The sequence below is a fragment of the Carlito syrichta genome, unplaced genomic scaffold (genome assembly GCF_000164805.1).
Source record: "Carlito syrichta isolate Samal-C Ts95f unplaced genomic scaffold, Tarsius_syrichta-2.0.1 Scaffold302406, whole genome shotgun sequence".
Classification (NCBI taxonomy): Eukaryota; Metazoa; Chordata; class Mammalia; order Primates; family Tarsiidae; genus Carlito; species Carlito syrichta.
The window spans coordinates 172,361-186,682 of NW_007246502.1; the positions used below are offsets into that span (position 1 = coordinate 172,361).

At 49.4% G+C, this 14,322-nt stretch overlaps 1 protein-coding gene across 1 annotated transcript; it reads left to right on the plus strand.

Moving 5' to 3' along the window:
* The first annotated feature begins 3,418 nt into the window (after positions 1-3,418).
* On the plus strand, positions 3,419-13,967 carry SFTPD (surfactant protein D). Its single transcript, XM_008056586.1, has 8 exons — positions 3,419-3,457; positions 5,505-5,703; positions 9,572-9,688; positions 9,957-10,073; positions 10,376-10,492; positions 10,935-11,051; positions 11,656-11,739; positions 13,481-13,967. The coding sequence occupies exons 2-8, from the start codon at positions 5,508-5,510 to the stop codon at positions 13,855-13,857; spliced, it is 1,125 nt and encodes a 374-aa protein (XP_008054777.1). The 5' UTR covers positions 3,419-3,457; positions 5,505-5,507; the 3' UTR covers positions 13,858-13,967.
* Positions 13,968-14,322: the final 355 nt, after the last annotated feature.

Sequence of the window (14,322 nt, forward strand, 5' to 3'; positions counted from 1 at the left end):
TTAAAAAAAGAAAAAAAGAAAAACAACTATTTGTTAATCTAGCATTCCTACTTCTAGGTCTATATCCAAAGAAATTAAGGTCGGAATCTCAACAAGATATCTGCACTCCTGTGTTTATTGCAGCACTATTTATGATAGCCAGAACATGAAAACAACCTAAATGTTCATCAGTGGAAGGATAAAGAAATTGTGGTATATCCAGACAATGGAATATTATTCAGCCTTAAGAAAAAGGAAATCCTGTCATTTTTTGACAACATGGGTGGACCTGGAGGGCGTTATACTAAGTGAAATAAGCCAGATACAGAAGGACAAACACTGCATGATCCCACTTTTATAAGGAATCTCAACTAGGCAAACTCATAGAACTGGAGAGTAGAACAGGGGTAATCAGAGGCTGGGAGGTGAGGGAATGAGAAAGTGGTTAAAGGGTACAAAGTTTGTTGTGCAAGATTATAAGTTCTGGAGATCTACTATACAACCTAGGGCCTATACTTAACAATACTCTATTGTATACTTAAAGTTATACTAAGAGGATAGATGTTATATTAAGTGCTCCTAACCTCCTCCACAAAATAGAAAATAAAGGGGGTGGGCGGAGACTTTGGAAGCTGATGGATATGTTTACGGCATAGATTGTGGTTATGGTTTCACTGGTGTATAGTTATCTCCAAATTCATCAAGTTGTATACATTAAATATGGAGAGCTTTTTATCTATCAGTTATAGCTCAATAAAGTGTGTGTGTGTTTGTGTTTAAGAGTTTATAGTCTCACTGGGGTGACAGAAAAGATGAGAACAAAAATCACAAAGAAAGACTGCATAGAGTGGTTGAAACGAGGGGGACTCATCTTGAACATGGAAGGGGATTAGGAGTGAATAGTTCAAGTATTCATTTCAATGGAATTTACTTCAAGGGAAGTAAAGTGGGATCATGGTTAATGAAATTGTTGACGGTTTTAGGATAAACAGATTAGAGCATCTGCAGGAGTCAGGATGGGCAAGTTTCCAACACACTAGACATTTGTTATCACTTCCTTTCCCAATAACTAAACACACAGCTAGGGTATGCTGGCTCAGTCCAAAATCAGCCAAGGGTCTGGAGTGGGTTTCAGGTCTACAGTTCAGGCCACAAATGGAGCCCAGAACTTCTCCAAGGAGATGGACTAAACTTAAAGGCCAGAGGAATATGTCAAGCCAGAAGTAAAGAATCAATGTCCAAATATCAGGGAGAGCAAGTGAGAATACTAATTTCTGTGACACCTAGAGGCAAGAATGAAGGCAGGGTCATAGGGCCAAGAGTTTGGAGACAGGAACCGAGATCAAACAAAAGCAAATCAGGACAAAGTGGAGAGTCCAGAACTATTGTCTTTAGTACCTACTAGTGTCCAAAGTTCCCCTTATGGTCTAGTAGTGATAAGGTATGTAGTGGACCCCTGATCTGGGAATTTCAGTGTTGATGTGGGCAAGCAGCTGGTCAGCTAAATGTCAGAGGTCACAGCTTAGCTCTAACAAAGGTGAAGCCTATAAAGTTCACTAGAGGCTGCAGACATTGATGAGGCTTCAGTACACTGCCAGTGGTTGGAAGCTATGTGGTTATCCTGGATCTTGTCTTGGGAAGAGAGGGTGGTTCAGAGGTCCTTATGAAGGCCACTGTGATCACCATTCAAAATCTGATTCTTAACTGGGTGCAGTGACTCATGCCTGTAATCCCAACACTTTGGGAGGCTGAGGTGGGAGGATTGCTTGAGCCCAGGGGTTCAACATCAGCCTAGGTAACATAGCGAGACCGCACCTCTACAAAAAATTGAAAAATTAGCCAGGCCTGGTGGTGTGCACTTATAGTTCCAGCTATTCAGGAGGCTGAGGTGGAAGGATCACCTGAGCCCAGAAAGTCTAAGGCTGCAGTGAACGCTGATTGTGCCACTGCCCTCCAGTCTGGGCGACAGTGAGACCCTGACTCAAAAAAGGAAAAAAAAATCGGATTCTTCACATCAATATCAGTAACTCAGGAAAGCATAGATTATCACTATATTATGAATGATCATAAATAAAACCAGACTCTGCTGGAGTATGAAGTTACACCAAGAAAACCCCATATTCTGTGCTCTAATGGGGTCCCAGAGCATTGTGGAAGACCTGTTTGACAGGCTAGGAGGTGGTAGGTAGGTAATAGAAGCCAGTTTGCAAAAGAGACTTGAAATAAATGCCAACATAAATAAGGAAGATTTGACCAGCCACTAGGGTAAGATTTGACAGCTAGACTTTGTGGGGGAGAAGAGAGCAATGGTTCAATGCAGCCCCCATGCTGACCCATGTCTCTAGGAGGCACACGAACATCTAGAATGAAGAGGGCTCAGTGCTCATAGTAAGAGAGCCCTATTGTTAGGGACCCAGATGGTTTGCTATGGGCTCCTCCTTCAAAAAATTGCAATAGGACACACAGACCTTTCCCTACCGAGTGGTGAGACTTGACACTGTAGATTCTCCAGTGTGCAAGGAGGTGCCCCAGGAGTCAAAAGACAGGAGCAAGTCAGCACCGCTAATGGGGTGGCCGAATGAGAGGAATGGAGCCCTGGGTCTGCTGACTGTGGACCCTAGGCAGGAGTTGATGCAAGAGTTAAAGTCCCAGGAATCTAGAAGCAGCTATGATAGTGGTGGTAGTTGGGCAGACAACTGCCCCATAGGAACTGTAGTTAAGAGCTGCTTTAAAGGATGTCTGCCACAGGGTAGCAACAGCTCAGGGGTCCTAACTAGTCACTAGAGCAATGCACACAGCAAATGCCAGCTGAGAACACATCTGAACAAGGCAAGGCAGAGGCCGGCTAAGGGAAGTCCATTCCACAAAAGGCAAGTCGTGGGCCCTCTGAGGCCTAGGGAAGGATGCAGAAGAGTGACCTCTTCCAGGTGGTAGCTCCCCCACAGGCTGCTGCCTCTGCAACCCCTCCACCTGCCCCTGCCTGAATATGCCAAACAGTTTCCTACTCTTTCCTAATTTCTGGGTCATTCTGTTGAGATGAAGGAGGAGAAGTGGACGCAGTGGGTCCTGGCTCTTGAGATCTGCAGATGAGAGTTGTTTTTGCAATTGCAGTAGGTCACTGTGCAACTCACTGGTCTCTGGACCCCCTATTCAAGGGCATTGATAAAATGCAGACACTGATGATGCCACTTAACTCCCTGGGCTACAGTGAGGTGCAGATGAGATCAAGGACTCACGGTGCTCTGTAAACTCTAGGGTGACAGATGCGTGAAGTATTATGTATATCAGTGGCAGGTTTCCAGAACGCAGGTGGGGATAAGAATGAGTGAGTCAATAAAGAAGAAAATTGCCCCACTTCTTGAAGGGAGTTCAAGACCAGGGCTGGGCGGCTCAGGTTACAGGGCGGGCATAAGTAGTGAGTGCCTGCCAAGCAAAGGCTAGTCTGCTGGAGCTCCTGGTGCCCTAGAAGAAGCAACCTGTGAGTGTCTCTGTTCTTGCCTCTCATTTTATTTTCCCCATGTCCTGTGAATATCCCCCATCCATCCAGGCAGTTTATCCTTCTGGTATGGATGAAGGGAGGTCTGTGGAGTTGTTCTCGTCTAGGAGGTGTGGGTGCAGGAGTTGGGACTACAGTGGGGTTATATGGTGCTCTTCTGCCCTGCATCCAGCAACTTTGGCTCAGTGGGAGACTTGCTTTCTGAGCTGGGGGAGGGTGGAAGAGTGGGGTGTGGCATTTACCCAGTCCCCAGATGCCATCAGGCAGAAGCCTCAGGTGGAAAGTGCAATCCCAACTTCTCGCCTGGCTCCTTCTCTGTTTCTGGTTTCTTTAGAAAGGAGGACAGTAGAGGAGAAATGGCCCGGCTATTTGCAGGCCTGAGTTCTAGACCTGCCTTCATGCCAGCTGCCTGCAGACCTGCTTCTCTCATAGCTTCAAGTCTGTAACTTAAAAAATAGACTTACTGGATTTGGTCTCTGATTTTCCAACCAACCTTCATTGTACTTTGAAAAACTTAGCACAGACGGGACAAAGTGTAGGTTGAGGGGGCCATGGCTCACTCACTGTCTACTGCCCCAGCTAAGATGCTATATCTGAATCCTGGGTCTGAAAACCTATGAGTCTACTTTTTCCAAGGGTCCCCATGTACAGTGGTTGGTGGTGCCTTCTGTGCCATCTCGAGGTGGTAGGCAGAATGCTGATTTCCTTTCCTTCTTCCCCAGAATCAGGCCTAGGGCCCCAGGGGTGAGGCAGCTGCAGGCCAGGGGACAGTGCCCTTGCTCTGGCCTGTGTCTGACCCTCCGTGCTCATGTCTGGGTCTCTGCCAGAACAGGTGCAATGAGGTAGCTGCTGCTGGCTGTGAGCTCACCACAGTGCCTCTACAGATTTCCAGGATACCCGAGAAGTGGTGAATTCAAGAGTGAAAGAGACTAGTGTAAAAAGGGGAGTCCACAGCCCAGAATCACCAGCAGTCAGAAGACAAAGACACTTCTCTGGTCAGGCAACCTGTTGGCCTGGGAACCCCCTTCCTCTTTGCACGGGTCCCTGTGGCTTTGTTCCCAGCCTCTGGGACTCTGATCAGCTCTTTTCAGTCTCATAGCTTTATGGTTTCTCTTTGAGAGGAAAGATGCCAAGTGTAGGAATTGAACCAGATCAGAGACCTTGACCTCCATTCCTACAACCCTCTCAGGTGATAGCCGGATGCCCTACTGGATAGTTGCTCTTGCTCCCATCTCCCCCCCAGAAAACTAGCCTTTACTTGACTGAGCCTACCTGGCATGTCTCCTACCATAAGACACCTTTTCCTAGCCCTCTCAGGTGGTCTGGGAAGAAATTTAGGTGTCTCAGCGTCTCTCCAGCTGCTAGTTTAGTGTCTCTGAAAACTTTCACCTGGGTTCCCCCTGGGACTTTTCTCATGGAGACAGCATCTGGTCTAGGAATGGCCAATTGTCTAGCAAGCACACGGCCACACTCCAAGCCTGTGCTCAGGGCAGACATCACTAAGCACTTGAGACTCCAGCTTAATTTCAGACCAGCACTGTGAGTGCCAGTGCTAGTCCATGCAAGGACGCAAATGAGAAGCAACAGGTTTGCCTTGTCTGAGCTAAGTCAACTCTCTCAACAGTACTGACAGGAAGAAGGTCCAGGGAGGGGAGAGGTCCTACCCAGAGGCACCCATTGTACCCTTCCTGATGTGATAGATGACCTCAATGAGTATGCTACCTCCTAACCACTCTTCCAAAGGTAGTGCCCAAAGGAAGTCATAAGAAGGGATGACATGGGCACCTGAAAACAGGGGGGCATTCTGTCAACCTATGTCAGAGTTCCAACCAAGTAACACATGCCCTCCAAGGCTAGACCATGTGCCCACTTTGTCCCTAAACTGCTCTTGGAGTCCTGCTGCCCTGAGTCTCACAGCAGGGGAGAGAAGATGGGAATAGGGCCTTCTCCTGCTCAGGAGCTGGGCCAAGCCCTAACCTATGTCCTGGAACCAAGAGCATGTCCTTTCTCTTTCTGATCACCTCTCCAGGCCATGCTGCTCCTCCTCTCTACACTGGTTCTGCTCACACAGCCCCTGAGGTACCTGGAAGCAGAAATGAAGACCTATTCCCCAAGAGTAGTGACCAACGCCTGCGCCTTGGTCATGTGCAGCTCCGTGGAAAATGGCCTGCCTGGGCGTGATGGACGGGATGGTAGAGAGGGCCCCCGGGGCGAGAAAGGAGAACCAGGTAGGGCTGAACCACAGGCTTATCCTGCTAGGGAGGGGCGGCCATTGGAATGGTGATCAGCCCAGCAACCTTGGGTACTCTATTATGGAAGGCTTGGAGATGTGTTGCTTCCTCCCAAGGGGTTGAGTTTCCCCCCAACATTCATCCATGCTTCTCCTCCAGCTGGCAAATGAATGACTGTGCTGAGCCCCATGTACCTCCCCCATTACCCAACTGCCCTGACTCTTCCCCTAGCATCCCTGGATCACTCCCATCTGAGGACCAAGCAAATAGTAGGTAAATTACTGAAATCTGATGCCTTCTAGAACCCTGTGCCAGCAGTTAGCAGTTGCTCATTCTGATTAATGGTGCCCACACAGGGTGTTAAACATTTTCAATATTTAATTAAACTCTACTACATGAAGGGTAGAGAAGATGAGGTCCCATGGACCCATATTCAGGCCTAAATTAGGACTTGCCCCGATACTTTCCAGGGGGAGAAAAGGAGCTCACATTTCTTTGTCCAGCCCTGTGCTTGGGCATTCACCTGATTAATTCATTTAATCTTCCCAAGAGTCTTACAAAAGACATAGTAATCTTGTTTGAGAGGTAAGAAAACTATGATGCAGGGAGGCTTAATAATAGCCATTCTGGAAGGTGAAAAAGACAGGGGCTTCAGTATCAGACAGATCTGGGCTTCACTGCCAGCTCCAGCTCCATACCTGGGCCCCAGGCAAGCCATTCAGTGTCTGTGTCTTAGCTCATCTGCATGTGGAATGATATCTACCACCCAGTGACAACTAATTGAGTCAAGGCTTTATTTTTCATCGAATCCTTAGAGTAAAGTTGCATCTTCCTGCTGTACCAAATAGATAAATGTTCTCGAGGGTACCAGAGGTACTGATGAATAAGGGAATTGTCCCAGAAAATGCTGTCCCCTGTCACCTTCCACTGGGGAAGGATCTGGTCTTCTTGGTAAGAAAGAATTCAGTGAACCAACAACATGTACCAAGGGACCCCTATGGCACTGGGCCAGGGCTTCAAAGGGATTAAATGCAGTCTTTAACTTCCTAGATTTTGCACTTATTTTGAGGAGAAAGGAAACTGACATTTTACTGGAAAGAATAAGCAACTTCCCCAGGCTTTGTGGGACAAGAGACAAGTGTGTATCTGTCTGCCCCCTACAGACAGAAAGTTGTTCCCAACGTGAATGAACTGAGGCTTGGGGAGGGCCACCTGGGGTGACCTCAGAAGGGTGGGGTTCAATGTACCAACTCTCTCTCAGAGATTCCCAACTCACTGTAGCTCCGAGAGGGGCCCTGGATGGAATCCTGGGGTCTTTTCCACAGTGGCCCTCTAGTTTGCCATGTAGATTGTACAGACTTGCCTTTCCTGCACATGTGCCTCACCCCTTGCACATCCTAGGCCTGTCTTTGGGTTGGTACTTGGTCAGAGGACAGAGCACAGTAGGGCTGGGAGAAGAAGCGCCATTCTGGCTCCTCAATTTCAGTCTCTCTAGTGACTTAAACATTACAGGTCTGAGAGTGTCCTGGGGAACTTTGTGCATCCTCAGAATCCTGACCCAATGGGTCTGTGTGGGGCCGGGTGTGCCCTTGTGACAATCATTCCTGCAGATCTTAAAACGTGATTTCCCGAACCTACTGAGAGGAAAATACGGGCCTAAGAAGAAATACTCTTGTGCAGGTGTGGAGGGTGGAACTGGGGTCACCGTGGTGATACCCCACATGTATCAAGGGGGGCAGATAAGACCCAGATCCTGCCTTTAGAGGGATAATTTCTTATTTCTCAGTGCCTCCAGCATTCCTTCCCCGAAAAACTCAGTGGGGGAGTCCCTCCAGGGTTGCTCATTCCCCTCAGATAAAACCACACAGCAGCCCACAAGTCCTGCCATGACTGCTCTCTACCCCTGTATGCTCTCTTGGGCCTCTCCGGCCTCACATCTGCTCAGCTCCAGCCACACCAGCTTCTTGCTGGTCCTTAACCATACTGGGCCTTCTTCCTCTTTGAGCTCTTGTCATCTGCTCCTTCCAGAGATGTCCCTGCAGCTCACTTCCCCTCCTTCAAGGTTTTACTCACTGATCACCTTCTTAGTGAGGCATTCCCTGACCACCCCACTTAAAGTAGACCCCACAAGCACCAACACTTTCTCTACTTTATGTTCTCCCTGTGGCACTTAATGTGTTATCTAATATCCCATAGGTTGTGCATTTTAATGTTTTATCACCTGTTGCTATGTGACAGAGTTAAAACTTCATGAGGAAGAGATTTCTGGTCGATATCCCCAGCATTTAGGGCAGCGCTTGGCATGTGGTAGAAGCTCAGTAAGTATCTGTGGAGTGAATGAATGTTCCATTCATAAGATGGAAGGAGAGGAGGAAGTTTAGTGCAGTCAAGACTGGCCAAGATGCTGGGCTATAAAACTTCGCTTTAGGTGTCACGAGTGTACAGAGCTAGGTCTTTGGAAACACTAGGACACACAATTAGTGCTTGAAGGTATGGAGACTGCTGTTGAGAGGGTTGCCTCTCCTCCAACTCAGTGCTCCCATGGCCTCCACAGTTTATGCACCAAAAATGGGCAGCCTGTAATGTTCCCTTCCAGGGAGTGACATCCCCCTTGGCCCACCTGCCTACTGCCATCCTAGCCAGGTAGAGTCCAAGTGAGATTCAACCTGGGGTCAAGGCATCCTGCTCCAAGAACAGTGTACTTTGGGTGTGGGGTGTGGGGCCCGTTCTATAACCCTCTGTGCTTCCATTTCATCCCTAGTAAGGATTGTAACCAACAGCTGGATAGAGAATCTTCTACCCACTCAGCAAATTCACAACCCCTTACCCCATCACAACCACACTCTTGCCCAAGAAGGCCTGACCTCTCCTGTCTGCCTTGGTTTCCAAGTGTGAAATGTCACCTCCCCTCTGCAAGTCTCTGTAAATTCTCCACACCCTTGAAGTCCCGCTTCCTCCTTGAGGAAGGCAGTTCCAAGTGTACATGCTGGATAAGAGCATTGTGATGAGATGAGGGATGTCTCATGCACTATCTTCCACCCCATCATCCTTGGCTCATGGATATTATGAATCCCTTGCAGAGCAGAGCTTGACACCAACATCTGCATCTGACTCAGTGCTAAGCATAAAGTAGGTGCTGCAGAGATGGCTCTTAGTGAACAGATAAAGGAGCAGATGGACTAATAACTGAATGAGCAAGTTAACACCACCAGTCTGTTGCCATTTTCTGATATAAATGTTGGTTCCTCTGATATATATATATATAAGGGGAAAGCAAGAAGTCCATGATCATAGGTAAATGCTGACCAGTTGCCATCTGTCAATACTGTGGCCATGGGGTCAGGGGAAGGAGCACTGCGTAGAAAGCCAGACATGTCTTGACTTACATCCACCTCCAACTCTGGAAAGGCTATTTCCTTACCTGTAAAATGAACACACCCATTTCCTGAACTACCACTGGACCAGGATGTGTGCAGTGGAATGTTCATCCATGCTTTGCAGAGCTCTGAAGGAATTCTGGGACCTGACCCTCCAGGCAGCTTGTATCTTCTGAACCTAGGGCCAGATTTTTGTCCATTTATTTTTATTTTTTAATTTTATTTTAAAGATGTGGGGTACAATTCAGGATTAGGTATACAAGTGGACATTGTACAGGTAAAGCTTACACATCCATTTGGTCCCCACTTTGCCTGGTTTGAGATACCAGGCACCCTTATTGATGTTGTGTCCCCACCACCACCTCAGCAATATCCCGCTATTGCCAGTCCCTTTCTTATAGTATCATGGTAAATGTTCAGGGTCTGCTTATGAGTGAGAACATGTGATATTCTGCTCTGATTTTTGTCTATTTCTTCTGCTGCTACAGGTTTGCCAGGAGCTCCAGGGCGAGCAGGGATGCCTGGACCAGCTGGCACAGTTGGGCCCAAAGGGGACAATGGCTCTTCTGGAGAACCCGGACCAAAAGGAGACTCTGGACCATACGGTGAGGAACTGGGCATGGACATCAGGTGTTTCCAGGTGATGGTGATGATGCTGATAGGATGTACCAGTAGACATGCACAGAGCCCATCCCAGGAAGAAGGAAGAAGGTTGTTTTAAAAGTGACACTGGGTTATTTCAGGACAGATGGGGCCTGCTGCTGGGTGATAGGACAATGCCACCTCTTCATCTCTATTATTACCCTCACCTTGTTAAGCACTCTCCCTACCAAGAGGGTTCAGTGTAACTGACTGGTCGAGTCCTTTTTTCAGGACCTCCAGGACCTCCGGGTGTGCCTGGTCCAGCTGGAAGAGAAGGTTCCCCAGGGAAACAGGGGAACATAGGACCTCAAGGCAAACCAGGCCTGAAAGGAGAGGCTGGGCCCAAAGGTAGGTGGATGGTATATGGCCATTCTGGGAGGAGGAAGAGAGGAATGACAATGGCAGCCCATGATGTGCCAGGAGGATCCCAGACCATTAGCATTGCCAAGGCCTTGCTATGTACTCCTCCCACGTTCCCATGTTAGGATTGTTTCCACTTACTCTCCACAGAGGAACCCCAGGTAGAAAGGAGCAGTATCCCCACTTCTTTCTCTGACCCTGGAGCTGCGGGTAAAAAGCTCTACTGCTGAGTAAGTGATATCTGCTGAATACACTCTTGGCAGCATTTGTGCTGTGTGTTCCTTCCACAGGAGAAACAGGTACCCCAGGCATGCAGGGCTCTGCAGGGACAAGAGGCCCCACAGGCCCTAAAGGAGAGCAGGGTGCCCCTGGTGAACCTGGAGCCCCTGGAAAGGCAGGGGCAGCAGGTAAGTGATGGAAAGAGCTGGGGCTGGGCCGGGTCCATTTCTCTTGCCCACTTGGAGTCATCAACACCGACTCCCTCCACTACCCATAAATTCAGAACTGGCATTGTTGGACAATGGGGAGGTCTGTATCCAAGGAGGATGCATTTGGGGGCTCTGGGAACTGTTTGAATCCAGGGAAAGTATACCACTAAGTAGTGGGGATAGTCTGTATACAAAACTGTTTAGTTGTGAGGTGATGGCACAGTTATATGTCAGGGAAGAGCTGATTGCTGATTGATGTGGACAGAAAGATGCATGGCTGTGTTCTGGGAACTGTCTGTGTGAGGGAAGGGTGTATTGCTGGAAACACCATGTACAGGGAAAATGTACATGTTCATGTACAGAGAACAGGAAAATGCTGGAAAATGGGTACATAGCCCACTTAGCTCTCCTTCGACCCCAGGGCCCGCTGGAGCTGTGGGTCCCCAGGGAGCTCCAGGTGCCAGGGGATCTCCAGGTCTGAAGGGGGACAGAGGTGTTCCTGGAGACAGAGGACCCAAGGGAGAAAGTGGGCTTCCAGGTAAGGAACCCCCAGCAGGGCATGGGTGAGGAGAGAGAAGGCCCTCTTCAGTTTAGCACAGCCCTTCCTCTGGAATGTCTGCCGCATTAATGACAGGTGGTGGGTGGAACTCAGGAAGGGTTGACAGGCTGGAAGGCAGTAGCCTTAGGCTCTGGTCTGAGCCACCTAGTACTCATGGAAAGGCCAACCTGGGCAGTTTCTCCATCTGACCATTGGGAAAACTACAGCCGCCTTCCCAATCCACGGCAGTCTTGAGTATCAAAGTACCCAGTGGATGAGAAACACGTGAGGAATGTGTACTTTTGTCCCTCTCACCCTCCAAAATGGAGATGCCACTATATTCCCAGAGTCTGGAGTCAAAATAGTTCAGTGACAGTTAGGTCCAGGGACGAGTTTGTCCATAGCAGAAGCTTAAGGCATCCCTGCACAGCAGGGGCTGGCTGGCTCTGTCAACAAATGTAGGCTTGCTGGGAGTCAGCTCTACTCCTCCCCTCCACCCCTAATATGTGCCTACAGCTAGACACCCTTCCCTGAGGCCCAGACTCTGAGCTCTTCCTAGGCTATTCCAGACAAGTCTTCACTTGGCCATCTCTCTCCCTTGCAGACCTCGCTGCTCTGAGGCAGCAGGTGGAGGCCTTACAGGGACAGGTGCGGAACCTCCAAGTCACCTTCTCACAGTATAAGAAAGGTGAGTTCCTAGATCTGAACCTGGGCCTGGCACTAACATTGGGCCCCAGACTGGGTCTGGGCCTTGGTTTGGGGTTGGGCTGGAGTTAGACCTTTGGCCAGGCCTGAGGCAGAGCATGGTCCTGGGCCTAAACTGGAATGAACTGGGCCATGTGTAGGTCTGGACCTTGACCTGTGGCAGGGAGTGGGGCTCAGGCTGGGACAGCTCTAGAGCAGGGCAGCCACGTGCTCCCAGAGCTGGAAGTAGATCCAGGGGACAAAGAGGAGGGTGTGGCTCAACTCACTGGGCTGGCAGGAGCTTGGCCACTTGTGCCCCAAGACAGGCAGATGCCCTGAGTCCAGTGGCATGCTGGTCCCTATGATAGGCAAGGGAGTACCTAAAACAGGCTACATTTCTCGCCTCTGGGGGACCAGGTATGGGAGTGCCCAGTGAAGTGGCTGCATAGCCCAAGGCAGTACAGAATCTAGATACTGTTCTGGAGCCAGGGCTGGGATACAGCTCTGAGGGCACAAAGCAGGTAGGGACCTGACCTTGTGTGTAGGTATGGTCATTGAATATCTCACCATGTACATGTTTCTGAGTCAGGCAGGTGGTACACTGCCTCTGGGCTCCATCCAGGGCTGGGCTCTGTCTGCAGCTCTTGAGGTGTTTAGAGAAGAGATTATTTCCTAACCCTGGAATCCTGAGGTGTCAGAGGCCTTCAGGGGCACATGCCTGAGTGCCTTGTCCTCATGGAACCTCTACCTCCATGCCCAACTTCCTCTATTCCTCCTCAGCCCTTCCTGACATCAGCTTTGAGTCCATACCCTTCAGACAAATCTCACTGAGTGTCCCTCCACCACCAAAAAGAAGTTTTCTGAATGAGTAGAGCATCAGTGGCCTGATTAGGTAAGATACAGGGTTAGCACCTCAGTACCCAAGTTCAGAGATGAGAGTTACAAGCATTTGGTATGTCTGTCTCTCTCCACAAACATATTTGCGTGTTTACTAACTCATAAGCACACAGACACAACATGTGCATATGCACCCACCACATCTGTGTGTACCCACCACATTTGTGTGTACCCACCACATTTGTGTGTACCCATCACATTTGTATGCACTTCACACCCATCCACATACATGAGCTCCTGTATGCACACATGTCCCGATGGACCTTAAGTATTCCCATGTGCCTTTGGATGGATGCATAAGCATATTTGTGTATGTACATGCATACACACATATGTGCATGGGACATAAACTCAGCAACGGCACATGAACTGTTACACTGACCTTGCTCAGGGCTATTCTGGGGGTCACCCTGAGCCCATAGAGAATCTTCCCTCTGAGCCCTGTTGAAGATGCTCAGAGGAGAAGGACAGTGGGTCGGGGTGCAGCCTGGACTCTGACCTCCCCAACAAGGCCAAGGACACAACCCTCTCTGGAGCCACAGGGGTTTCCAACATCCTAATAAAATGGTGAAAAGCTCTGCTGAATGAGGTTTAATCTCTAATTGCACATTTGATGGTTATGTGTCTTTGGGCCTCTTACTTAACCTCTCTAAACTCTACTGCTCTCATCTGTAAATGAGGAACCAGTGTACCACCTCACAGCAAGCATCGTGCAGCTGGGGCTGCTCTGGAACTGAGGGTCTCACTCGCATCCTCTCTGGTGCTCCTGTACAGGAGGTCTGGGAGGCTTGGGTTGAGCTCTGGCCAGGTGCAGTCACAGCCCCAACTTAACTCTCCTTTTCTCCTAGTCGAGCTCTTTCCCAATGGCCAAGGTGTCGGGGAGAAGATCTTCAAGACAGCGGGCTTCGAGAAACCTTTTGAAGATGCGCAGCAGGTGTGCACGCAGGCTGGTGGGCAGCTGGCCTCCCCACGATCTGCAGCTGAGAATGCTGCCTTGCAACAGCTGGCCACAGACCAGAACAAGGCTGCTTTCCTGAGCATGACTGATACCAAGACAGAGGGCAAATTTACCTACCCCACAGGGGAACCACTGGTCTATTCCAACTGGGCTCCGGGGGAGCCAAACAATGATGGCGGGGCAGAGAACTGTGTGGAGATCTTCACCAATGGCAAGTGGAACGACAAGGCTTGTGGAGAGCAGCGCCTTGTGATCTGCGAGTTCTGAGCCACCTGGATTGAGTGGGGCAGTGCTTGTCCCAGGAACCTGGTCAGCAAGTCAGGGCTCAGATATGAGTGTTACCAACATCTTAATAAAAAGGCAACCACCTCTCCTGGCAAGGGCGTCTCTACAGAATGTGGCCCCAAGGTGAGGCTACCACAGGACACTTCTCAGCGACAAGACTGCCTCCACACTTGAAGACCTGGAGGAGAAGAAGGGGCCAGCCTACTTTCCGTGCAAGGGATAAAAGTAGGTCTCCAATGACCTTCCTGTCCACAAATCCAATGATTCCTTTTCAGTCCTCCTTCTCAAACTGTCAGGCGCCTTTGACCCTGCTAATCACTCCCTCCTCTTTCAAACACTTCCTCCTCTCGGCTTCAAGGACACCACTCCTTCCTGCTTTGGCTCTTGTACTTCTGGCTGCTTCTTATCAGTCTCTTTTGCTTGTCCCTTTTCCCCTTCTTGACTGCT

What these genes read in the sequence shown, in the direction of transcription:
- SFTPD (XM_008056586.1), top strand. Translation starts at nt 5,508, where the DNA reads ATGCTGCTCCTCCTCTCTACACTGGTTCTGCTCACACAGCCCCTGAGG. An exon ending in GGGCGAGAAAGGAGAACCAG is followed by an intron (nt 5,704 to 9,571) that starts GTAGGGCTGAAC and finishes CTGCTGCTACAG; the next exon opens with GTTTGCCAGGAGCTCCAGGG. An exon ending in AGGAGACTCTGGACCATACG is followed by an intron (nt 9,689 to 9,956) that starts GTGAGGAACTGG and finishes TCCTTTTTTCAG; the next exon opens with GACCTCCAGGACCTCCGGGT.